Source organism: Populus nigra, chromosome 5 (assembly GCF_951802175.1).
Source record: "Populus nigra chromosome 5, ddPopNigr1.1, whole genome shotgun sequence".
In the NCBI taxonomy this organism is placed as follows: Eukaryota; Viridiplantae; Streptophyta; class Magnoliopsida; order Malpighiales; family Salicaceae; genus Populus; species Populus nigra.
Genome location: NC_084856.1, coordinates 5062342 through 5089160, shown reverse-complemented (window position 1 = coordinate 5089160; position 26819 = coordinate 5062342). Strand labels below are relative to the sequence as shown.

The 26819-nt window shown below is 31.8% G+C and overlaps 3 protein-coding genes across 4 annotated transcripts; all 3 read right to left on the bottom strand.

Moving 5' to 3' along the window:
* Nucleotides 1-556: 556 nt before the first annotated feature.
* On the bottom strand, nucleotides 557-3284 carry LOC133694515 (cytochrome b-c1 complex subunit 6-1, mitochondrial). Its single transcript, XM_062116053.1, has 5 exons — nucleotides 3148-3284; nucleotides 2883-2927; nucleotides 2129-2213; nucleotides 947-1036; nucleotides 557-866 (listed from the first exon to the last, which is right to left on the bottom strand). Coding segments are annotated over exons 2-5 (210 nt in total). The 5' UTR covers nucleotides 2885-2927; nucleotides 3148-3284; the 3' UTR covers nucleotides 557-833.
* Nucleotides 3285-3623: 339 nt separating this feature from the next.
* Nucleotides 3624-6526, bottom strand: LOC133694513 (protein WHAT'S THIS FACTOR 1 homolog, chloroplastic). 2 transcript variants are annotated; one of them, XM_062116052.1, is made up of 2 exons: nucleotides 5140-6526; nucleotides 3624-4219 (listed from the first exon to the last, which is right to left on the bottom strand). In XM_062116052.1, exon 1 carries the CDS (start codon nucleotides 6451-6453, stop codon nucleotides 5149-5151), a length of 1305 nt encoding a protein of 434 aa, XP_061972036.1. In that variant the 5' UTR covers nucleotides 6454-6526; the 3' UTR covers nucleotides 3624-4219; nucleotides 5140-5148. The 2 variants fall into 2 exon arrangements, with proteins under 2 accessions (XP_061972036.1, XP_061972035.1); XM_062116051.1 differs by having other exon boundaries at nucleotides 3624-4319; nucleotides 5140-6525.
* Nucleotides 6527-11360: 4834 nt separating this feature from the next.
* LOC133694544 (uncharacterized) lies at nucleotides 11361-17825 on the bottom strand. The gene is made up of 7 exons (XM_062116087.1): nucleotides 17071-17825; nucleotides 16668-16746; nucleotides 14629-14780; nucleotides 13703-13817; nucleotides 13380-13565; nucleotides 12780-12851; nucleotides 11361-12632 (listed from the first exon to the last, which is right to left on the bottom strand). The coding sequence occupies exons 1-7, from the start codon at nucleotides 17481-17483 to the stop codon at nucleotides 11808-11810; spliced, it is 1842 nt and encodes a 613-aa protein (XP_061972071.1). The 5' UTR covers nucleotides 17484-17825; the 3' UTR covers nucleotides 11361-11807.
* Between the last annotated feature and the right edge of the window lie 8994 nt (nucleotides 17826-26819).

The window sequence follows — 26819 nt, the reverse complement described above, 5'->3', positions numbered from 1 at the left end:
GACGTTTTTTTATTAAGAAATATATATATAAAAAATTAATAATTATTTTAACATTACCACATCAAAACAATTTAAAAAAAAACACAATTTAAACCGCACAAAAAAAGTCCCCGATTTTCAATCAAACTGAATTCTATGCTTTCAGTAATCATGGCTGTTGGGTCCTTCGCGTTTTCTGTTTCGATCAAATTCAATTCCGATTCCAATTTCATTAGCATTTTCTATTAAAAAAAAAATTGTTCCCCAGTCATCGCGATTCTTAGACCATCAATAGTCAAAGCAAACTATAGGCAAAAACCACCTCACATGAGCAGGGATCCTGCACGACTGTGGAATGCTGAGATGATTGCCATGAAGGAAAAGCAAGGAATTCCGTCCGATCAGTTAACCAATTTAGACAGGATCTGCTATGAAGTGAAACCTGAACTACATTTATCATATCAGATGACAGAACACATGGCAGATTTGTCATATGGTTCTTTTAGTCTATGAACAAAAACTAGGAAGTGAACTGGACATGCAAATATCAATCAACACAGCAGTATACAAACAAGCATCATGGAAAGCATCGTCTCTCATAAAATAGAAAGGTATAAGCATATGGTTATGCTTTAAGCAATATATAGTCTCCATCTTTAAAATTTTCAACATGACCTCACATGATATCACCTTCAACTTCTTGCAAGTTGCAATGCAATAAATCCAAGACATGTTCCATTATTCTAATTCAAAAAATGTTTGCTGATCAAAATGAAAGGAGGTTGCCCCAAATGAGTGAAATAAGCACAAGATCTGACATTTAGAAAGATTCGGTAGGAAACGGCACATCCCTACTACTTCAGTTTTGAAAACAGCTTTGGTGCAACCTGCATTTGAAAATGCCAAATTCAATTGATGACCCAAACCAAAATCTGGATGAACTTTGAAAAGGTGAAAGAGAACTTACACATTTATCAACACAGGACCAGTAATCAAAGTACTGCCCTGTACAATGTTTGTGCCCGCTCTCATCGCCTTGAATTCTCTTAACACATGCCTGTAACAAGTACCACAGAGTTATAAGCTCTCAGCCACAAAATCATATCCTTGAGCTGAAGAAATATCCATTCAGTAGAAACCAATAAAAGAAATGATTTCTTTTACCTATAACTACCAAAGAAATGATTTTAAAAATTTGTTGAGCCAGAAATGCTGGCACCAACAGGGAGCATGTCCACACTTCACTAACAAATTATCAAGAACAATCTTCTCTTATCAAGCAGCAAAAGATTGAAGATGAAGTAAAATCAGTGCTTTTTAGTCTCCGGAAGGGCAACAGTTTCCCACAAGGTCAATGGTGCAGGGAGTGAACAAGTAGATTTAAAGTTTTAGGGTATGCGCAGTGAAAGAATGTTAACAAGTTGAATAAAAGATCTTAACTAGTGAAACTGGTGTGTTTATTTGCCTTTCACTTCTGAAGCCAAGGATTTATTAGACTATGAATTCATTTTCTCCAGATAGCAGACAGAAAATAAACAAATGAATACAAGGAAGAACATCACTGCAACAAACCCAATGTAGCTTTAGTGCTTTGGTGATTGCTGGTAAACTCAGCTAAGCTTCAGATGAATTCTCTAGATTTGGCTCTTTGTTTCATTTACTTCATAAATTAACACATTAATAAAACCTCCAAAGCTTTAAGAAAAAAAAAGCATTTGGTACTCAGCCTCACAGAATCTGGATGGTTTTAAAGCTGACATATTCAATGTGCAATGCAAATACTTGTCCTTAATTTAGAAATCTTACGACAGACATTATTTAGACAATCCAAGATCAAGATCTTCACATTTTTAATTGCTTTCTAAAATAGCGGAGTATGTTGGTGCACATTCAAGAAAATACACATATGACAACTATTTCCTTATTGAGCCAGGGAAGACAGGAAAAAGGATCGTATAGTCATACAAGTCTGTAACTTCCATGGAACCCATTTTTTTCTTTCTTTTCTTTTTTATTGAACAAACATCCCATTCATTCAATATCAAGATACAGGAAAAACCTTAATGACAAACAAAAGAACTACATGTACGCAATCCAAGATTTTCACTCATGCATTCTATAAACAAGTCGAAATCTGAAAACGCTTTACCTGATATTCAAGCAATGGCCTCACACACTTAGGCTTGCAAGCTTCCTCAAGATACTTCTTTGGATCTACAGGTTCCTCGTCCGCCCTAAATTTAATTGAAACAGAGCAAATGCATGTAAAACATCTCTCCAAATATAAGTGCAATGTAGTTTAACAAACAGGAAAAGAAGGTTCCTGCTTCAAACTAAACCAACAGTTGATATCTGCAATACAAAATATCTAAACCGGTAGTTTTTAATGGTTCTAAGCATAATTGTTCCAAATGGCGCTACACGATGTTGTCAGACATTCCATTGGTAAGGAAGACAGCGCCATGATCATGGTTCATGGCCCTAAGACAAAGTACCTAAACCAGAAAAGGTGAGACATTCTTATGTGTGCTTTCTAATGTATTTACAAAATAGAAGAGCAGGACAGACATGTACCTATATTTATTTCATTTACTTTAAACAGCAGGGATACGAACCTTCCTTTTTCAACCTCGCCTCCCCACATAATAATAATAATAATAAAAAAAAAACAACAATTTTAAATTGGTATAATTCACTATTGATCTGCGTGTTCTAGTCCACAACACAATAACTTTTTACTCCATCGTAAAATCCAAAAACCTACCTTTCATTTCCATGGATTATTTCACCAATATACAATCACACACCATGGCAGACTAAAAATAAGATTCAATAAATAAATCAGTAAAGCTTGCTATAAGCACATTTGAGTGGCAGTAAATTAAGAAGGACGAGATACTCACATATATTAGAAGTAAAAAGCACGGTGAGACAAATTGGCGACTTCTCTGCAATTATTTGAAACCAGTTAATTTAATCACTAACGACATCCAAAGAACAAAGGAAGAAGACCTAAAATATTGGAGAAGGTGCTTTTCGAATTAAAAAGAATATATATATATATATATAGGAAATTAACAGTGAGGTTAGCAAGAGTTGTGAAAATAAAGGATCGACGATGGGAGATTGAAATAGCAGATAAAGAGAAGTAAATGAACGGAATCTCACCTTGGTTGGGAATTGGGGACACGAAAACCGGGTGACTGACGCAGGCAAAGCGACTGCTGGTGCTCTGGGATTTACTTTTCTAGAGAGATCTATGACCTGAGCCTGAGAAGACTAATGGGCCTGTCCTGGTTGGACTATAAACCTTCTACATTAACGAGCCTGATTTGACCCACTTCAGTTCACAGTAATTCCTTTGATTTTTTATTTTTTTTTTGGGGAATTATCAGGTTTCTTATTTATTTATTTATTTGAATAGTTCATAAAATAACCTGGTTTTTTTTATGTTTAATGAATTTCTGATTGGCCCACAAATGTAATATCTCTCCCTCAGTTTTCTTACTCAATCTTTTTTCTTTCTTTTTTCGTGTATGAAAAACTGTGTCAACGAAAGAATATATATATACATATATATATATATATATATATATATACATATATATATATATATATGAATCCAAAGTAGAGAGTACAACCCATTTGGAATGCTTGCTCCATCTCCATTTCTGAAATGTGCCTTGGTACGCCAAGGGCCATAAACAAAATGAAACAAGAGAATAAATAGCAGCAAGCATTGAACCAAGTCATACTATACTAGCAACTCTGCTTAATGCACTAATTTGACAATACAAAGTCTCCCGAGTTAAGCTACTCATAGAAACTACAACCCAGGTGCAGTCCTTGTTGTTGGCACAAAATGTTGATTAGATCCGTACAAATGACAAGGATTTTAGTGTTACTGTCCGCATGCCGAAGGCAGGTTCACACCTAGGGATGAAACTAGTGCACACGTTTGCCTCAGATTGCACAGATAGATAAAAACATGCTCTCCTGCTACTCTTTTTCATGTCCCAATCCTACACTGGAAACAAGGGAGAAGATCTGACTCCAAAGCAACTCCAACTAGGACTTTTTGGTCAGGAATGCAACCAATCACCCAAAATTCTGGCTTGAGTTGCTCTTGGTGTCATTGGGCCTTGCATTCATACACAGCTTCCTCCTGTCTCACTCCAACGAGGGATTTGCACACTCTTTCAATTGCTTTAGATCCTGCTCAATAATCCCTTGCATCAACCTACAAGCACAAGGGATTGTTATGCTTTCGTCCTCCAGCAGTCTCAAAAAGGGATTTTACCAGTCTTGTTGGAGCAGCCAAGGCCACTGAATTGTTTGCTCTGCAGGACATGGTATTCATATAAGCTGCGATATTTTAAATGACTTTGAGCACATGAGAAGTTATGTTTAAAATTCATGCACTACAAGCTTTTTGGCCATCCAATCGAAGCTTTTTTTCCGAGTGGCATATCTCCCTATATAGACTCTTATTTGTCAGCGAGAGGCTCAATCCACTGACAGCCAACTAGAAATTGAAAGTCAGTGAGCTGTTTATGGATTTCAAAAGGAACCTTTTCAGGGTATTTAACAGGTGCTGAAGATTGTAGGATGAAAATCTTGATATGATACTCTCAATAGAACTAAAAAGTAAACAACAACACCAGTAGAACCATTAGCTACATCAAGAACTAAGAAACAAACAAAAGCAATGATTGAGATGGAACTTCGTTTCCTCGCAGCCAATATCAAGGTTCATAAAGAAAATTTTGTAACCATTACATTCTTCAAACAGTGCATGGACAATGCTTCACAAAGTCAAAAACTTCAAACCTGGGCACCATTCTCTAGGCGCAAACCACTGTGAGGGCAATTCACGTGTAAATCTCAAAGAGGACTTGGTCCATTACACTACCAAACAATCACCTGGAGATATATCAAAATCTACTCCCAACTTCAGTTCCGAAGTGTATAATGCAATCATCCTAAACTCATTTCTTGTACTCCACAAATATAAAGCACTCAACAAGTGTTGTGGATAAAATTTCTAGCTAAGAACTGACATCAGAAAGGATGCAAATAAAACACTAAATGAAGAAACAATACAACTTGGAGCAATCTCTAACAGAAGTAAAGTGAAAAGAAGAATGAAAACATAAATACCTTACAATCTCATGGGGCATCATCATCAAAAAGAACTTTATAAAACCGTTTCCTTTCTTCAGGGTCGAACAAACCACCCAGCTTATCACCACTATCATCTTGTTCAGTCATTTCTGTGCTTCCTTCCTTCCTTTTCTCTTTTCTTACAGAAACAATGCCTTTCTTCCTCTGCTTTTCTAGATTCACTTCATAGCGCCTCCGGTTATATTCATGGAGCCCTTCCTGCATCAACTCTCCAAATTTATCCTTCACAACAACAAGTGGATCCTTATCAATCAATTCTGAGCCATTATACCCTTCTCTAAGAAGAACAGTATAAATCTGATACTTATTCGACACATAAAATATGCCTGGATGCTTAAGAAGCAGAATATTTAGTTTCTCAGGTAAATTAAACTCTCGTTTAAAATGACCCATTTTCACAATTGACATCTTCTTCCATAATGTCAATGACAGCAACTCGTGCACTAAACCCACTATTCTTTTCTCCATCTCCTTTGAACCTTCCAATAAACCTCTTGAATCCACATAAGGAGAAATATAAGGAGTAGCATTGAATTCATTAAACCTTTCCCATGATTTAACCCAAGTTGATGGCAAAGAACAACTAAAGCAAGGCTTAGAAGAACCCTGTTTTCTAGCCGAAACTTCAACAGCAGAAATTGCCAAATCTGGGTTCCATGATAAAAGTTCAATCTCCATTGAACTCCTTCTCCCACTATGATTAACAAACCTAAACGTATCAGGGTATTTAGGCAAAATCCTAATCAAATAATCATCAGGGAATCCAAGATTTCTCTTTAACTCGTTAAGTTTAACAACATTAAGCCTATGATTCACACTCAACATCAACAACTTACTTAATCTCTCAACAAAGACAGGTTCTTGCGTTTCTTTAACAGACTCTTCCTCCTCCACTAAGAACAACATTCTCTTTGATAATTTACAATGATACTCATCGTTTTGTAGATAAACATCGAAACAACAAGGGTATTTTTTAAGCCAGTTAAGAGCTTTACCTTGAAGGTCTAAAGTCTTGAACTTTTTTTGAAGAAACTTGACCGGTGCATCCTGGTTGGGGTATCTAAGGATAATGTTTTTTATTTGATTATTTACTATCCATCTACGGTTTCGCGAGAGAGCAGACTCCAGATCCGGGTCTTTTTTCATGGACCAGAGTGAGAAGTTTCGATGGAGATAATAAAAGATTGATGATGATGATGATGATGATGGAGAGTTGTGATTGTGATTGCAACGGTTTAGGTTGTTGACAAACATGGCGTTGATGAAACCACTTCCCTTCCCTGGCTTCATACTTCACTCTGCCTGCCTGCCTGCCTGCCTTTTGATGTCGAGTCATGGTTTGGTTTATCTTTGTTTTTACCCTCTTATCTTACTCTGGCAAATTATGTTTTTATTTTTGCAACTTTTTATGATTGCTATTGCTTTCTTAATTCTTCTTTTTCCTGGATTATTCTAGTTTGGAAAAATTACATTTAATATTTAATATTTTGTAGTTTAGTACATATTGTAATTATTGGTTATAATTTGAAAAATTAACATTGCATCCTGAATCAACAAAAAAATTTTAAATTTAACGTTTTGATCAAATTATCTTTGTTTTTATATTTTAAAAATAATTTTAAAAAAAATAATTTTTTTATTTTTTATTTAAAATTGATATTTTTTTTAGTGTTTATAAATTATTTTGATATACTGATATTAAAAATAATTTTTAAAAAATAAAAAAATATTATTTTGATGCATTTCTAAATAAAAAAATATTTTAAAAAACAATCACAACTACAACCTCAATCACGGCCGTAACATATGAAATTGATAGAAACGACAAATTAATTTCTTTCTCTTCGAGTGACGTTCCTCTCTTTCTCATCTATAAAAATTAATCAAAATCAAATTCAAAAACTATCAATTTTTCTTTTGTGTAAGGTGTTAATTTCTCTTCTCGCACATCACTATTAATTTCTCGCAAGTATTGTATCTATAACTCAGCAATAAACGAGTATGTTCCCATTATTATTATTTTTTATCGTGACATTGTAAATCATTGAAAGTGCATTTTCTTTTTGTTAAACATTGTTAATTCAATTGTTTAATGGTTGTTTTTACTTAATGAAACTAGAAAAAATTAAAAAGGTATCAATGCTGAAACTTTAATTTCGAAACTAGAAATATACTAAATAATTCTTTTTTTTTTTGTTGAATCAAAAATAATCAAAATCTAAAACATATTTTTGATAGTGGGAAAACAATTAGTATCATTTTTCTTTATACCCTAAAAAAACCCTAAATTGAAGATTAGGGTTACTATTCACATAATTTTAATAATATTTGCATAAAACATGTTTAATTAATGTTTAACCCATATTTTTTAAAAAATTTAACCATTGTTGAACCTAATTATTATTATTTTTTGGAAACCCTACAAAAACTTTTATAGTATATATATATGTTATCTCTTTTCTTTCTATCTATCTATTTATAAAAGGGTTTATTATTTATTGTTGTTTAAGCTCATTTCATCTCATATATAGGATTAGTATGTTTAAGCACTAGATGGCAAGAATACATGTTTAGTTACTATGTAGATTGTTACTTTTGTTTACTTAGGTTGATGTACACCCTTTAACTTATTAGGAAAGGGTTCATATTCTATAGACTATTGGAATCATGTGCTTAAAACATTTTGACTGTTTGGCGGGTGGAAGAATGCTTCTTTCGGTTTATATTTAAAATGTGCATTTAATCTCTGTTGTTGATTGCTTTTAGGCCAAAGTAAGTGAACAATACAAGAATTGGAATGGAACTAAATGGATTTTCAGTGCAAAACTCAAACTAGCTAAAAAATTATGAAATATCAATCATAGGATGATAAAGGGAATATATTGTTATGATGCCTCGATGTAGAATATATTGAGCACGCATGAACACGAAGGGGAAGAAGAAATTCATATATATGTTGATGCTGATATTGATGCTTCTCTTTTAACCCTAATAATGTCAAGGTGTTATTTAGGCAAACCCAATGATAGTAGGTCACTTGGAACTGAATATTTTAAAGGATTGATGATGATGTTGAAAATAAAAATAAAGTGATATTAGTTGTTAAGGAACAAGATTTGAATTTAAATAAAGATGATTTTCATGCAGATGTTGATTTGTGTGGTGATATAGATGTTATTAATTGTGATGTTGATGTTTATGTTGTGGATAGTGTTGTTAGTGGTGATATAGGTGCTAATGTTGATGTTTATGGTAATGTAAAAGGAGTTGTTAGAGGTGTTGTGGGTGATGATTTGGATGTTGATTGTAGTGGTGATGTTAGTGGTGTTATGGATGTTGGTGCTAATGTTATTGGTGTTATAGGTGTTGGTGTTGATGTTAGTTATGTTGTGGATGATGGTGTTGATCTTAGTTGGGTTGTGGGTGTTACTGGTGATAACTTGGATAGTGATAGTGTTAAAGTTAGGATTTTTTGTGGAAATAAGGATGGTGGTAGTGGTGGTGGTAATGATAATGAATAGTCAGAATATGATAATTATATGCTTTTTATGAGGAATGATATGAGTTTTTTTAATGAAACTGAAGATGAGTGGATTGACAACTTATAATGTGATCTTTATTTTAGTAAAACATTAAATAGTTTTTTAGATTTTGATAATGAATGGAAACTAAGTAGTGATGATGATGATGATAGAGATATTAAAGATAGTGATTGTTCTGAGAGTATTAATGATTGTGATGATGAGAAAAAAGGAAATATAAGTAAAAATAAAAATAAAAAATATGGATTTGACATAGGTGTCGCACCTGACATTGCAGAGATCAACACTCTTTTTTCCTATAAAAGGAAAGGTTTTTTTTATGTTTAGAGGGGGGAAGCTTTTTATGTTAAAAAAAAGTTTTTTTATATCCTCTGGACCAATTGGTTTAAACTCGAACCTTCTTCTCCATTATCTCATTTAAATTCCGATATTTCTTTCTTTAAGCTTTTCCCCTCCTTTTCTCACCATGTCACTCTATTTATTAGCAAAAAGGAATGCCATAAAACCTTTTCTAGATGGAACAAATTCATTCATTGATCTCCTTAGGTAAATCTTTATCATCCACCATTATTGTACACCTTGTACAACATACTTGGGTTAGCTATTTTAGCACGCATTATAGTCTACTAGAGGTAGTGGCCAAAATATTTTGAGATGTTACTCATAGACATTGTACAAGGCATATCTATGATAATCTAAATAATAAAGAGTTTCATGGTTTGGAGATGAAAACTGGATTTTATGGAGCAGCAAAAGTTTATACAAATCTCTAATACAAGTTTTATTTGAATGATATTATAGATATGGACAAATCAGCTCTAAGTTGGTTGAATAGCATCAATGCTGAAACATGGGCTAGACATTTGTTTGATAATGAGATTAAGGTTGAAAAAGTGACATTTAAATTGGTTGAGTCATTGAATAGTTGGGTTAGAAAATATAGAAGTATGCCTATTATTTTGTTATTAGAAAAGATTAGATTGAAACTTATGTTTAGGTTTCATGATAGAAATGTCTATGTTGCAAGTTGAGAAACACATACCACACCTTATATTAGGGAGCTACTATATATGTCTATTGAGAAGTCTAAACATATGAGAATGATAACAGTCAGTTCAAATGAATATCAAGTTTTTGATGACCAAACAAAAGTTTGTGTTGATTTGGAAAAAATAAAGTTTTATGTGGTGAATGGAAGATTACAGACATACTTTACAAGTATGTGGTTTCTTGTGTGTATCACAAGATACTTGACATAGAAGACTTGTGTCATGCATATTATAATGTTGAAACATTCAGGAAAGCTTATAGTGAGGTTACCCGCCTATATAGTAAGGTTTTCACCAATCAATGAATGTATTCTCGCATGACTTGTCATCACATCTATAAAATAGCTTGTTTTTACTTGCGTATATTTTTGATATCCTGACAACTGCTCTTTCTTCACATTCCATGTACTTTTAATTCTTAAACTTTAGTACATCCAAATTGTTGCAAGTTTGAAAACTATTAACATTTGATGAATATGACGACATTAATTCAAATGTGTGTGATGCAAGTTTTTGGCTATTTTTTCTTGTTTGTTTGTGTGATTTGGGTTGTTGTTAGTTTTAATGGTAATGTCGAGCAGTGTAGAATTATGGTCGAAGATGATGAAGAATTGTTGTTGGAAATTTGTGTAACTAATGCTCTAGAATTTGTTGTTTTTGTTAGGTTGAAATTGTGAAAATCTTTGAAGAGATCTATTCTAGAATTTGATGTTTTTATTGAGTTGAAATGGTGAGGATCCGTGGAGAAATTTGTGTAATTAATACTTTAAAATTTGTTGTTTTTGTTGGGTTGAAACGGTGAATAACTTTAAAAAAATATGTTCTCGAATTTGATTTTTCTTTTGGGTTGAAATGGTGATAAAATGATGTTCAATTTGTTATAGACATTAATTTAGTGTTATTTTTGTAAATATTCGGACATTGTGGCAATGAATAGATTTCAAAATAATAACTAATGGTTAGTGCACTTTAATGATTAAATTGGATATAAACAAACTTATAAATAATAAGATACTTTTTTTTTACTAATTTTTTTCTACCAAAAAACAAGAAGATGAAGAGGAAAAATGTGATTTTTCAATTCATGAAGAAAAGAAAGAGTGAAAAATCAACAAGAGAGTTGATATAATTATCTCATTATTTATTTTATATAAATAGTCACTAGCATAAACAAATATTACTATATATGATATATAATTAGGCATTTATTTTAGGATAGGCGGGCAGCCATTACTGTATATTATGAGGGTGTTTGAGAATATGGTAGTAATTGTCATTTCAAAACATATTAAAATAATACTTTTTTATTTTTAAAAAATTATTTTTAATATCAATATATTAAAATGATCTAAAAATATCAAAAATAATCTGAAAATATAAAAAAACATATTAAAATAAAATAAAATAAATTAATTTAAATTAAACTTTTTCAAACGAAATATCAAATACTAGTATCAAATACTTATAGGAAAAGGTGATGACGGCCCACCCCATCTCTGCCACGCCTGGTTACATGGAGTTGATGTGAAACTAGTAATCATTCGTTCTCTTTGTTGCAATTCATGGTTAAATATTGCTTACTAAAAATAAACATGCGTCAAAACAATGTCTATCAATCGCCTACAAACTCTTCAATAAGAACTGTTTTCCGGTGCCCATTCGCTTTCCTCCAGGGCAGAGTTTAACTGTTACAACATTTTCAACCAGAGGACATGTATCATTATTTAGGCATTCCTACATTCCCTGGCAAAAGGCTTCCCTAATCAAGACAGAGCAATACAAATGAATTTTACACAATGGGTTGCCAACAAGCATGGCCGGGAACCTTTCTCTCCGAGTATCTAACATTATCAAAATCGAATTAGAATGAGCAAAGGTACAACAATCCACAGCAGAAATGGGGTGTTGCACATACTTGAGAAAGACAAACCATGAAACAACCATTTTGCTTAAGGTACAATGTACTGACTTGTTCGTGATTGATTTTGGATTATATGCCATCTGTGTTTCCAACTATAAGAGCACACTGAAGGATCCCAGCAAGGATAAACATTCACACTATACTAGGCGGATCCCCCACCCAATTGCAAACTGCACGAGACCAGCGAGTTCTAATACAGTCCACTAATGGTGCATGCTGAGAAGGCTCGGGTTTGGTCACCTCAGTGTCTTTACCACTTGATTCCTTCCCACCAGGGCCACACGTCACTACCACATCTGCCATGAATTCCTCGGGAGTCCACCTTGGTGGAACTGAAACCCTCAGTTTTGTGAGTCTAGGTCTCTGAACCAGTGTTTCACCCCCAGAGGTTGCGTGGCTTCCATTTATATCAGATTTTGCAATCCCATTAAAATGGCAAAGATCAAACACCTTCTTACCCATCAACCCACTTGAATCCTTAAGGCCTCCCAGACTTTTGTCTAAATCCAAAATAACCTGCCAGAATTCACTCCATACAATAAAGCCAGTGCTGCAAAGGTGATCGAGTTTCTCAGATGGAAGTCTAATACCCACTTCCCTAAGGACTTGATGGAAGCCTTCAACACTGATAAAGCCACCACCACCACTCTGATCTTGTGCATCAAATGCCCTCCGAATCTGTGACTCTCTTTCTTCCAGTTCATTCTCGTCCTGAACCGAGGTGTCGAGAGCAAATAGAACTGTATAATGAGATTCGCTCCCAACAACCCATATTGGCCATTTCGGGCATTTTAAATGCTGGCCAACCTTACAAAAATTGAGAGATTCTAATAGTGTGAGAAATCCAACTTCCACACTCATGGATATGCCCTTTAGAAACATGCCTCCACCGAAGTCCATCCTACCATCAAACACGTTAGGGACAGCCTGTCCACAGAGCAGAAGGTTCACAATTTCCTGTATAATGTTCAAAAGAAATTATATTATCTCAGAAAAACCCAATCATTATCCAAAGATTCACCAATAGAAAGTAAAAGGACAGATACGTATCAAAGTGGAGAGGGACAAAATAGCACGTCATAGATTAATCTGTGGATATCAGACCTGTGAAGCATGCCCAAAAGGTGCGGTGACTAGGGGAAGGTTGGGATCGTCCCTGTCAGCTTGAATTGAGTCCTAAAAAGGTAACATTTTGCAGGCATAAGAGGCATAAACATCCAATTTTAAAGTGGAGTGCCACTAATATACACAATTCTAACAATCAAAAGGCCATTTAATCCTGAAAGAATAACAATTTTCTGGAGCTTGTATAAATGGAACACCAAGACTGAAAGCAAGACCTGCTCCCCAAAATCTCACAAAGGAAACTTCATAAGGCTCTGGGCACTTAACAGCACAAGCAATGCAGAAAGATGAAGCAATCTTTGTTTCTAACAATGTAACATAAGCCCAAAGTCTCAACCCCCCCCCCCCTCCCAAATAAAACAGCTCACCATTGGATAAGCTCGAATTAAGATAGATTTGGAAGTTAATATTTTTGACTCCTCACCCCAACCCTACCCCTTCTTCCAGAAAAAGAATAGGTTTTGACATGGACTAGCAGTACACCCCCCCCCCCCAATTTCCAAGCTAAAATCGATGCTGATTAGGTCACACTCTCAAGTGGAAAATATAAATGAAAAGATGGTGGCTTTTTAAGCATACCAATCCTCGGGACAGTAAGGCGGAAATAAGGAACAGTAGTGCCCCCATACGAGATTGGAAAACAGGAAGTGCTGTATGGAGTTTCTGCAATGCAGTTGTTTGTGATGTATATGTGTCGATTCTTAGAATTTTTTGCAAATCAGATGCAGATTCAATTGTAAGGCCCTCGAGTGCTTTTGCAATGATCTGCAAGATAGAAGACAATCCCTGTTAGCAGCTAAAATATCCAAAACAGCTGTGCAAAAATAGCTATTATAATCACAAGGTTTCCATTCCAAACTAATATTTAACAGTGCATTCATATCAAACCTAAAGCAACTTACCTCGTTCTTTGCAAAGCCCTCAGTGTCAAGGCCAACAACATTCAAAGTGGCAATCACAGCTCTTTTATTGTCTCCGCACATAAACAATATCTCACCCATGCTTTTAACCAGGGCTCTGTGAATGGGAAAAAGTTTAAAGACATGAAATGAAAATTGCAATGTGAGTAAAGATACATGAGATTCTATAAAAAGAATGATCATGAACCATAAAGTTTTTCAAGGCATCCCAACATTCCTATCAACCTGAAACACAAGTAACACATAAATGATAGTTGATCAAGATCATAAGAAGGTTTCAAGCCACTACTAACTGTTAAACCTGGCCCACTGACCTAAATATATGCAGTGGCAAATTATTTAAAACCTTAAGTACAGGGACATAAGGTATAAAAGTTATTTTCACTGGAACCGGGTTGCACATGGCATGCAAATAGAAGATTAAAGTGGTTTTGCTTATCCTACAAAAGATCAAGTTCCATAAATAGGAAAAAAAATACACTTTATATGGAATCCATGACCAGACATCCACGCATCTCTTTCAGCACAAATTCAAGGAAAATTGAATCAATAACTTGATTCCACCAACCTCGCAACTTGTAATAAATCAACCATACATATAAAGAATATAATTGCATAAAATAACTCACAGAAGGCCAATGGAAAAACCTAAGATATGAAGTCATTACACTATCACAAGTTAAAAATAGAACAGTTCACAACACTTAAAAAGTAACTAAGCACATCTAAGCAATGAGTTCAATAATTCCTCTTTGTTCATAAATCAAAGGATCATAAACAATAACATAGATTGAAAGCAAATAAAGAATCAAGTACCAAGATTTAAATCAAACTGGGAAAAAAAAGGTCATTTATAGCAGGAGTAATATTATGTGAATCCATGAGTAAAACAGATGGCTTATAATCACCTTGCTTTTGCATCTTCAGTAAGAGAACTGAAATTATCCGATGCAACATATTGACTTTTAGACAATCCTCCAGAGCCCAAATTTTGTGGCACATTTGATGTAACTTTGCCTATTTCATTCGGAAAGAAAAGAAGGTGTTTGAGAACAAATGCCTGCACAACCACACAAAATATTGTAAGAAAATCAATAGGGATTTTGAACTGAAGCTATAAATATTGTAAATCAGTAGAGCACCAAGAAAACTAAAAACAAGATGAAATGATAAAAAGATCAAGAGCTAAATATTACACACTTATATTGCAAGCAATGTCTGGTGCAAAGAAACGATGATTGATACAATTGTATAACTTTTAGACTTCAATAACTACCTTGTACAAAATCACAGGCTACCCACTTCCAAGCCAGATATCAACCTTTAACCTCCTCCATTTTGGAGCAATTCAAAAAACAGCCATAATAATGTAAAGTGATCAGGCCAGTGGCTCAATATTATTATGAAGAGAAAGAAAATTTCCTTTGGTTCATTATGGCCTATTGGACCTTGAGTTTGTGGTATCCTCTATTTCTCTAAACCCTTAATGCTGAGTCCGATGATTCGAAAACATATACATACATATATAAAACAAATTTTGCAAAGGTCATTGCCTAAAAGTTTTTGCAATCACCACAAAGTCAATATATAACAATTATTTCAAATATTTAAAATAAACATCTGATGTACAACAAATTGTCCAAATCATGTATGTGTTGATAGTGGTTTCAAAGAATATCATAGGGGATGGATGTATAACAGCAATACATTAAATCAACTTAGCAAACCCAGAATAGTTGTGGTCAATCACACAAGTCATCTTTCTATATTCTGATTCTATTAAGGCCAAACTTCCTGTAAGTTATCGGCAACCAAATGACTTTTAGGTTATGTTTGGCAGGGGGTGTTGGGTTAAAGTTTTTGGATGGTAATCATTACCCCCCTTAACAATTCACCTTTCCCAAAATTTAACCAAGCAAACTTAAAATTTCACAATAATAAATTTTAACCCCCTGATCAAACATAACCTAAAAGTCATGAAGGGAAAAAGTCACCCTTCAAGCAACACTAATTTTTTATACTCCCTCCCCTCCTTTTTTTCTGAAAACACACACCAAATAATTTCTCTCTCACAAACAAATCATTACTAATAATTTAATTACTTCCTATCTCTTTCCACTAACAATCCACCCTTCTACTTATTGACACACCAAACATCCTTAAAAACTATTTTTACACCCTAAAAGATTACTCTTGTAATAATCCACTCCCAATTTTTAAACTCATACCAAATGCCACCTTGGTCAACTTTTCTCCATTGTGCATACTAACTACTAGTTGAATCAATCTTCCATGTTAATAAGTCTCCAAGTCTTCATTGCACAAAAATTAACATCAATAGATTGAAGAGCTAGTAGTTTGGCAGCTAGCAAGGGCTCCTGTTGTATAGTTGACCTCGAGCAAAATTTCTAGTAACTGCTACTGAGATAAACCATGTTTGAGTTCAATTCAAAGCATTTTTTCTAATCTCTGTGATACCCACAACAGTAGATGTAGCATCATCACCCTGCATTTGGCTTCTTTGAAGATTAATTAAATTCTTTCACATAACCATGGCTTCAAATTGTCACAAGCCCCATAAATTCCACTATCCGTTACAAATAAATCTAGAAATGAATGGCATAGACATCCATTTGAAAATCAATTCTATGAATGACTAGATGGTAGCCTAAAGAGTGAAACAAAAAAAAAAGATGACATTAAAACATCCATGATGAAACTGCAGGTTGACATCCAAGTAGCCTGGCAAAAGAAAGCTCATTTCTTCAACATGATACCATGGTCAACGATCCATTTAGGGACCGCATCCACCCCACCCCGGTTCCAATTCCCATAACACAAAACAAAAAAACCTTGAGTTGACCATAGAACACGCATAATATAAAAATTGATTAAACATACTAACAAAAACAGAAAAAAACAGCATAATTAGAAATCGAGGGATTACTTGTATAGTTGCTAAGACGCCACAGGGCCCACCTTCATGCTGCACTAGTCCCATAGATGTTTCTGGATCAGGACTAAACCTATAGGAACGTTCAACATGATATTAGACAATAATGGGCATGCCAATGGAAGTATGGAACTACAGTAACATCATGATTTTCATAACGAACCAGATCTCAAAAAAGTTGTGCAACAACTAATTCTACAAACTATCAAACAGACTCTTATGAGTATACATCTTTTCCCTTTCATCACTACATTGACACAAATTCCACTCTTCTCCGCTGTAAGTTGCTGAACATGAATCAAATTGCTAAAATTCACTATTATGACCCCAGAGAATCATGTCATAACTAAACATGCAAAACCATTTGCAATATGAAAGTTACCAAATTATTCAATACCTTATGCCCTGGTTACTCCACTGAGCAAGAATGTCATTAGAAACACAACTCCCAAACACCATCGAAAACAACTCATTAGCTTCCTCACTCGATAATTCCTTTCCCGAACTCCCCTCCTTCAAACCAAAATCTACCTCCTTTCTAACAAAATCTGTACTTTTACCAGGGCTTCTATCAACTGTTGCTTTTGAAGGCGAAGGCGACTGGGAAGGAGAAGGGGAGTCAACTCTCGTCTCGAGAAGCCGTTTCTCAGCAGCCGCTGCCATGAGCTCGCGCTTCATCCGCCTCAAATCCTCCGGCGATGCCACAGGAGCTCCAGCGTCCCTCGGCTTACTCCGCTTAGGTTCAGGTGGCGAGTTTTGCATGCTCATTCTAAGAGCCATTCTCAAGTCGTCTTCTTCTTGATCCGCCATTGACGAAGAAAAATAAGAATCAGAATCGCAGATCGAAAGAGGCTTGTAATTAAGCGAATTTAGGGTTTCATGTGTGTATTTACAGGTCGTTTGAATTCAGTAATTAAAATTAATAACAGGATTGGATTTGATTTGATTTAAAGATGACGAGATAAAAAATGATTGCGATTATAAAAACCCTAATTTATTAGGGTTTGGAATTTCTGGTTTAGAACGTGAATGGATTTGGATTTCATTTGGGCATTCGATTTTCAACAAAGAAGAATGAAGGTAGGATTGGGATTTTCAAGTCTACATAGCGTTAAAAAGTGAAAGAAGATTATCTGAAAAGGAAGTTGCCGGGCCCGAACGATGTCGTGTACTATATAAACAGTGAGTCGATGGTTACTTACCCTTAATGAAATGACATGTTTCACCTTGTTATGGAGTTCAAGTTATGGGCGTGTTGGGTGGAAAGGCTAGGGTAGTTGAGGAAATTAAGAGCATGTGATTTATCTTTAATTAAAGAGTATAGTTTAGTGACCTGACGGTTAACTGTTTTTTTTTTCAAGGGCCGTGTATTTTTTATTTTAAAATATTTTTTAATTTTTAAAATTTATTTTTAATATTAATATATCAAAACAATCCAAATTATAAAATAAAATAATTTAAAACTAAAAAAATTAATTTTTTTAAAAAATATAATACAACAGCAGTTCCAAACATCCCAATTCTTTCACTTTATTTTTGGTGTCCAAAGAGAATCTTTGCCAGAATAGAAAGGTGAGATTTAGTATACTGTTTTTTGGTTTATTGTTGAATTTATATTCATGATGAATTTCCACCTATGGGATGTTGTGTCTTCGAGGATAAGCGTTTGATGTTGATTGAAACATTAGATATGTGGTTAGTGTGTGGACTCGGGTCTAGAAGTGAAAAAAAGTCCAAAGTGGGCTTTTCATGTAAATATTTTGTGTGTATTTGGTATTATATGATATTTTTAAAAGATATTTTTTAATTGAAAACATATATAATAATGTTTTTTCATAATATTTTTTTGCATTAGCATTTAAAATCATCCAAAAAAATTATTTTAATATTTTTTAAAATAAAAAACACTTTAAAAAACATGTTATATTACAAAAACAAACACTCTTTGTGTTGAAAAGAAGGGATTGGTGTGCGAGATTGAGACCATATGATTGTAACTTGTAAAATGAACCTCTCTCTCATAAATAAAAGGAAAAGATGTTTAAGATTGAGAGAAGGAATGAGAAAGCGTTTACACTCATGAATAAACTTGGCATATCCATTTTAACAAGGCCTACATTATATAGTAGTCTTTCACACATCTCTAATGGAAGAGCCAAATAAAAAGTAAAAAAAAACAGAAACAGAAATCAAATTAGCTTTTAACTTTAAGAAAAGAGCTACATTAAATAGCCAAAATAGTAATTTTATCTTGGAGAGTCATTCAATTTCGTCTGGTTTTTTGTTCCTAGTCTAATTTTATTAGTAGCCATGATTGGGGCTATAATACTGATAGATTGATTAAAAGTGTTAAAAGTTTGTTAAATATATTTTGATGCAAAATAAAGGTTTTGATTGGAGTTGTGTTAGGTAGTTACAATTAACAAATAGTTTTATTAATATCAAATATATTAAAACACAATTGACTCTTCTAAAAAACATTTTACTAATAGAGTGCATATAAAAAAAAGTTATATTTATATTATTCAAAAAACCATATTATCAATTTAACTATTCTAAATAACATCTCTCATTCGACATGCTTTATGCCACCACTGGCTACCGCTTTAAGTCATCCTCTTTAAAGACTTGAGGGAGACATTAAAGGATACGCCCCTGGAATCATAGATGATGGATCTATTATTATCACTTGTCAGCCTGTCTTTTGATCCAATACTCTTAAAGCTAAAACTCTGGGTTGTCATCCACCCTACCAGGATGAGCTCATAAAGAGATCACCGACAGTTTAAAAAAAGAAAAAAAAAACTCTCAAAGATGAAAACATAAATTGAGATTGCATTATAATGGTTTATGAAAAATGAATTTTTTTTACTTTAATTTATAGTTCAAAAGTTATTTTTCATAAATAATTTACCTAAAAAATGACTTAAAATAGTTTTAAGTTGGAAATATATTTAATATAAAAAAAAACACTCAAAACAACATTTTGAGATAATATAGATAATATAAATTATCATTCAGATAAAATTTTTATTTTTTATTAAATTAAATTAAATTAAATTCTAACTCAATTTTGTAATAGATTAATTATTTGAACTAAAATGTATTCCTAGCCAAATATATTTATAACTTTTTAAAAATTTAAGTTAAAAACTAACTTAAACCAAATTTTAAAAAGAAAAAATTACTCTTAACATTTTGTAGTTTGTTTCATATTGCAATTATCCATTCTAGTTTTAAAAAATACTATTTACATCTTGGACTTTGTACGCGTGCTAACACTTAACATCATCGCAAAAAAAATCAAAAAAAATATCTGGTTATTTATAGGATAACTATTATTTTTTATTTAATAACTAAAAAGCCCCTAAAATGTAATAAAAATGATAATATCATAAGTATTGAAAAATCACAACTTCAACGCCAAACTAATATTAAAACTTTGTCAAAAATTGGAAAATAACTAAAAAATGGTATTTCATCAAACACTTTGTGTGCAATACAAAATCAACCCCAATTTCATATTTTTCATCAACACAAATGCCATAAAATCGAATCTAGCCATCTAAATCTTTTACCCATTCAAACTTTCAAAATAATTTTTTTGGTGCAGTCTTGAAACTAGATATGAAAATTGGGTTCTAAATAGAAAGATGGGAGCTAACATGGTGTATTCAAGGCAATTTAAAGGTTATATTTGTAGTTTCTATAATTTGGTTTCTACAAAACATATAAATGAATATCAACATATAAAAGTAAAATAACTTACAGTACTTGTTGATATAAAATAAACTAGAAGAGATAGATTAAGGCAAAGATCAATCATCTAACCTTAAAATGATTTATTGTTTGCTTTATGGTGCTAGCAGTGTGATCGCAATATTATTTTTCAGACTTACATAATCTCTTATTATTAGCAGCACAATCGAGAATAAACAGCGAACCAAAAAAAATATATGTTACTTTCTATAAGAAAGTAAGAAATGAGTAGAGGGATTTTGATAGAGAGAATGTAAAGGGGGTAAGTTTTAGAAAGATTAAAAATATTTTGAATAATAAAAACTATGTTAGGGTTGTCTTTTTTTATAAGCAAATTCTAACAGTTAAATTAATGTTATTTTTATTTAAAATAAACAGACATATCTTTACAAGGATACAATTAAATTAACATTAATCTATTTTAGAACAACACAATTCTTCATTCAGTAGATGTAACTTTTCATTCACCCTAACAATCCCCTATATGAATGAAAAAAAATTTATTAAAAGAAAATACAAAGTCGACACAGAAATTTGAGAGTAACAACGACAAGTCTGCATCGGGTAAGCTAGCTTTTGACCTTGAAACTTTCTTATTGAAAAACTGTTGGATTCACTAAGCTAACTAACAAACATGATGTCTTGAGCTATTTAACCTTTATGTAAACCCAAACAATAGAAATCACATAGCTCATCTTCTTACAATTTTGATTCTCACAGTTGTGTTCATTTTAGCCCCAAACACATCCTGGTTTTAGAGGGTGCTTTAAAGAATTTAGTCTTTTTTTTATTTTTCATAGAATTTGCCTCGTTTTACACTTACATAGGTGATTCTTATTAAGAGTATCCTACAATATCCCACTTGAATTTCTCAAGCAATAAGAATAATTAAAAGCTTAGTTTATCATGGTTTTTGTTGCAAATAACATTTTTCATCATATAAAATGGGCAAAAGTGCAACTACTGAATTGATACATGATTTGGTTGTCCCTTTGAACTTATATTTTGGGATCTTCAAACAATTAGGTTGGATTTCCATCATGACAATTATTTGAATATAGGCTTTAATCATATTCCTCTCGATGATTTATCAACATGCTCTCTTGGATGATATGATCTTGGCTATGACATCAAATGATCTATTAGGAGTTTTTATTTGGTCTATTATAAGGCCTAAAATGAAGTGAATGCAAGAGGAGTTCATTGGGCTAAGTCAAGAAGTTTGGGTTAAAAAGGTTTAGATCTACCAGTTTGGATCTTTATGTACTTTTTGATTTGTATATAGAGTTGCAGGATGAGTTTGGATGCGATTATAATTGGGTTGAGAACTAGACATATGTACTTTTCTAATTATATATAGTAGGCCCACTAATTCATCTGAAAGAGAAAAACGAAAAACATGCATGTTTCAAGTTGAGCCTAGAATCTGTTAGCAAAGTGTAAAAAAAAAAATATTGTTTCCTTAAGAGTTATGGATTTCATTCACTACAATGAGCCCTTAATATTATTAAGAATTTATATGGTAGCTTTTATCTTACTTTTTTTTTTATAAGAATTCCATATCGAACAAGAAGAAATAGTTTGTCAGAAATTAATTCATATTATATAAGGTATTACACTTTTGTTCAACAAGGATTCTTCAATAATTGTTTATCTTAGGCATTTCTCACTATCATATACGAAAAATGGTAAAAAGCAATCTTAGACTATTTTTTATTTATTTGTATTATTTTAAACCTAATTCTAATTATTTTGGGCTTTATTTAAATTAGGTGCATATCTGACCCATTAGTTTTGGGGTTTACATATAAATATTCTTATGTAAGGATTTTATTTAGTTTTGACAATAATAACAAAGTTGATGTATATTATGTGCGCTCTGTTTGTTGCGAGTGATTCTTATACTTTGATTTTTAACTGAATTACTCAAACTTATTGAAGGATTAACAAATTTTTATGGTCTTTTCTATACTTCTCATCACATCTTGATATAGGCATGGGGTGGAGGTGGTCTTCCTTATAGTCTTGGTTATTTGGGAAAAGGTTTATGCTAGGTCAAGCTTAAATTTAAACTTGATCTTATCTTCCTTGAGAGGAAATCAATTTGTCTGTGGGTTCATGAATCCTTATATCCGTAAAGTTTGCATCAATTGGTATCAAAGCTTGCTCTAATTTTAGATTATATCTTTTCAATTCGTGTTCTTTAATTTTGCTTTAATTCTATATGCCTTAGTTTCAACTAGTTTAAAAGAAAATCCTCACTCTTGTGTTTTCTTAGTTTGCTAATTGTTAGCATAAAAAAAACCTACTTTGTGTTTTGTGGATTGCCGATTACTGGAGCAAAAATATATATATATATCTTGATTTATTTTGAGTTTATTGAATAAGAAAAAAAAGGATAAGAAATTGAGATTTGTTGATTAGATTGAAAGTTTAAGAGGAAAAAAACTGATATTTGGGTTATTTTGATTTGATTCATGAAATCTTATTGGCTTGGTATTAATTCCTCTAGTTTTCAGGTTTAGTATAAAAAATCTTTAGTTTTTTAATTTTCTTAATTGTCTTGATTTTTTTTTAATTCTATAATTTTAATCGTGTCTTCATATCGTCATATATCTTATATAAAACTTGCATTGTTACTCGTAAAATTTGCATTCATAGTTTCATCAATTTGCTAGTTTTCAGTTAAATATTTGCTTCTTGAATCAATAATTAATTAAAAATTTTTACTTTGATTAGTTGATTTATTTGATTATTGTACCAATTACTTTTAAGAAAAAGTTATGGATTGAGAGGTAAAAGTTGTAGTGAGTATAATTAAATGAAAAGCCTATAAAATTGTGTAAAACACGAGAGGAGAGACATTAATTTGAGAGTAAATACGTGAGGGAGCGTGTGAGGATATTTTTTAATCTTTGCTACTAACATTTATTTTTAGAAATTAAAATGTTCACCAAAAGTGGTTCATCATAAAAGGGTAATAATGTTGGAAAATGCTAAAACTCATTTATCTTTCCATCCACATTCAAAATATTCTTTAAAGAAGATTTCAAAAAAGGTGACATGGGAAGAGACACTGGACAATGGAGAGAGAAAAATAAAGCTTTAAAGCTTGAATGGCGTGTAGTTCAAGGAAAAAAAACTAAAAATATATAAAAAAGGAAACAATAAGTTCTAGAGCAAAGAAAAAGAAGGAAAGAAACTAAAAATACATCATAGCAGATAAGCCACGTAATCCTATAAGAGTTGGAGCAAAAAAGAAGAAAACAAATGTTGATATTGGGTTAGTGTACATAAACGATAAGAATTAGAGTTATAAATTATAGGTATTGAAAGAAAAGAAAATAACACAACAAAATGGATGAAAGGATAGATGTAAATAGACAAATAAAGTGCATTAAATGCATAATCAAAACTTTATAAAACCTAAAACATGATATTGTCAACAAACCTCAAGTACAAAAATTACAAAACTGTCATTTCTATAAGGAGTGAATAGTGAATGTCCATTATATATTAGCATATTTGATAATAATTAATAATAATATCAGGTCTGAGTCGTTATTTATTAAAGATGTAGCTTTTTTATACCTAGTTAGTCTTGTTAACGTGCATTGTAGTGGTTTAGATATTAAAGATATAGCATTTTTATACCCAGTTAATCTTGTTCACGTGCATTGTAGTGGTTTGGATATTTTTTTTCTAAAAAAAAATTGAATATGCATCTTTTTTATGTGATTTTTATATAAAAAAATCTCAAGTTCAAAAATTTTATGCGTGCATTTAATTAAATAAATTAAGATCCATCTATGTCTAAAAAAATCATTAATGATAGCTAAGGATAAAATTAGAAAAACTAACAGACAAATATAGATCAAAATATTAGATCTCATAACATGAGTCATTTATCAAGTCGTGTTTAATAATTTTGTTTATTAAAATTAATTTTTATTTAATCATATAATAATAGAAATCGTACATACATAAAGTTGATTGAATAAAACCAGAGGAAAAAAAAATTATGCAAGATTACACATATTAGAAATATTATCTAAAACTAGATGTTTTTTTTTATTTTTTTTTAAAAATTATTTATATAAAATATAAAAAAAAATCATAGATGAATTAGAATAATCTTTTCAAAAATTAAACACATACAAAATAATTAATATCATCTGCTATTTAAAAAATGTTAAATAAACAAAATAAAAAACTAGAGAGGAGGGGTGTTAATTTAAATATTAAAAGTATTTTAAAAATACATATTAAAAACATGTATCAATTAAAAAAATAAAATTAGAAAAAAAGAAAAAGAGGTTAGGCATTGTTGGGCCTGACATGTGTATGCTCCAATTTGTTTTTTGAAAAAAAATAGAGTCAAATGACACATCGTTTGTTGAGGTAAACGACATGTCGTTTGTTTTTCCTAGATTTTGGTACTATGGCGGCCAATAAATCAGAGATGATATTTTTTTATCTACAAACTGATTTTTCAATCAATTTTGACCAAAAATACCTCAAAAGAACTCTAGACATTTGACAAACCCATTAATTGCCATTTGCCATAAAAAAACGCACAAAAATCCGAAATCAACACGGAACCAAAAATTTTCCCGAGCTTAAAATTGATTTTTCAGGTAATTTAAAGGTGAAAAGGCACCTAAATGGAATTCTCCTCACTAAATGAAAGTCATTTACACCAATATCAACCATCTTGGTGGTTGAAATCGATGTTAACACTGTTTTTCTCTCTCTACCTTAGAAGTTTGGTGACTTCCTCTCTTCTTTTCAAACTATGGATTTAAAAACAAAAAAATATAAAGATTTGGACTAAAATTGATCTGTTTTTGGAATTTTTAAAATTAGAGAGACACAATATTTATAATTTGAAAAGTATGAAGTCTATAATGAACATGTCTCATAAAGTCCAAAAAGCCATCCATTTCCTGAGTTTCTCTCACTTTGATCCCTTGTCGTTTAATCTAACCATTTTATAAGAAATTAACTGAAATCGGCCTATAATTTAGTTCTACAAGGGTGAAATTGAAAATAAAGTCAGGACTAGAAAAAATATTGTGAACAGTGAATTCACAATATTTTTAAGAGGATTCACAATGTAATTTGTATAGTAAATCCCCACGTCTTTAGAGGATTGCCAATGTATTACTTTAAAATTATTTAAAAAATATAATTATTATTAACTATAAACTAAAAGTGGAGGGGGTTTTACTGTACCCCTCATCACAAACACTATTCATTTGAATAATGCTTTGTTGTTTTTTCTTTGTTTTTTTTATTTTTTTTCTTTTTAATTAATTTGTTTTTTTTTTAATTTCATTTTTTCTTTTTAGTTATCACACTTTCATGACACAGATCTTAGGTTTGACGGGTTAACCTAGTTGACTTAGATTTTTTTTTCCTTTTCTTAATTAGTTTTTTTCTTTCAATTTTATCCTTTAATATTGATTTGATTGATAATTAAACTTCATGATTTGTTTTGTTTACTTTTTATTAGATTATTCTGATCTTATTACACAAGAATAATGTTTAACAGATTAACTCGAGTTGTTTTTTGTGTCTTTTATGTATTTATTTATTTTTTAATTTTATCATTCAACATTGGATCGGTTGAGAATTGAGCTTCATAATTTAATTTGATTTTTTTATAAGAATATCCTGGTCTTAAGATCAAGGTCAGGGGTTTTGGCATTTTAACCCTGGTTAAATCAGGTTATTTTTTTTTAATTTTTTTCCTAAAAGGTTATATTAGTCTTATTACCTGAGTCATGAGTCCTTCAACAATGAACTTGTTTTTTTATTAGGTTGTCCCTGTTTCATAACCCGAGTCATGAATTAACCTAATTGACTCATTTTTTTTCTTTTTTTTAATTGATTTTTTTTTTCAATTTCATGGCTTTAATTAAGATTTTTACAATTTTCATCGTTTAACATTAGGTTCGACATAGACAATTGAGAATTGAATTTTATAATTTATTTGACCTTCTCTCTATGGGTTTATCTTAATCTCAAGATCAAAGTTGCAGATTTGACAGGCTAACCCGGGTTAAATCAAATTATTTTTTTTCTATAAGGTTATCTCAATCTGATGACCCGAGTCATGAGTTTGGTGGATTGACTCATGTTGTTTTTTAATATTTTTTTAATCTCGTCTTTTAATATTATGCTGGTTAGATATTGAAATTTATAATTTGTTTTGATTTGCTTTCCACGGGATTATCTTGGTCTTATGACTTGGATTGCAAGTTTAACATGTTAACCCATGTTGTTTTTTGAGGCCCTTTTTTAATTGATTTTTTTAATTTTATCATTCAATATTGAGTTGATTGATAATTAGACTTAATAATTTATTTTGATTTACTTTATATA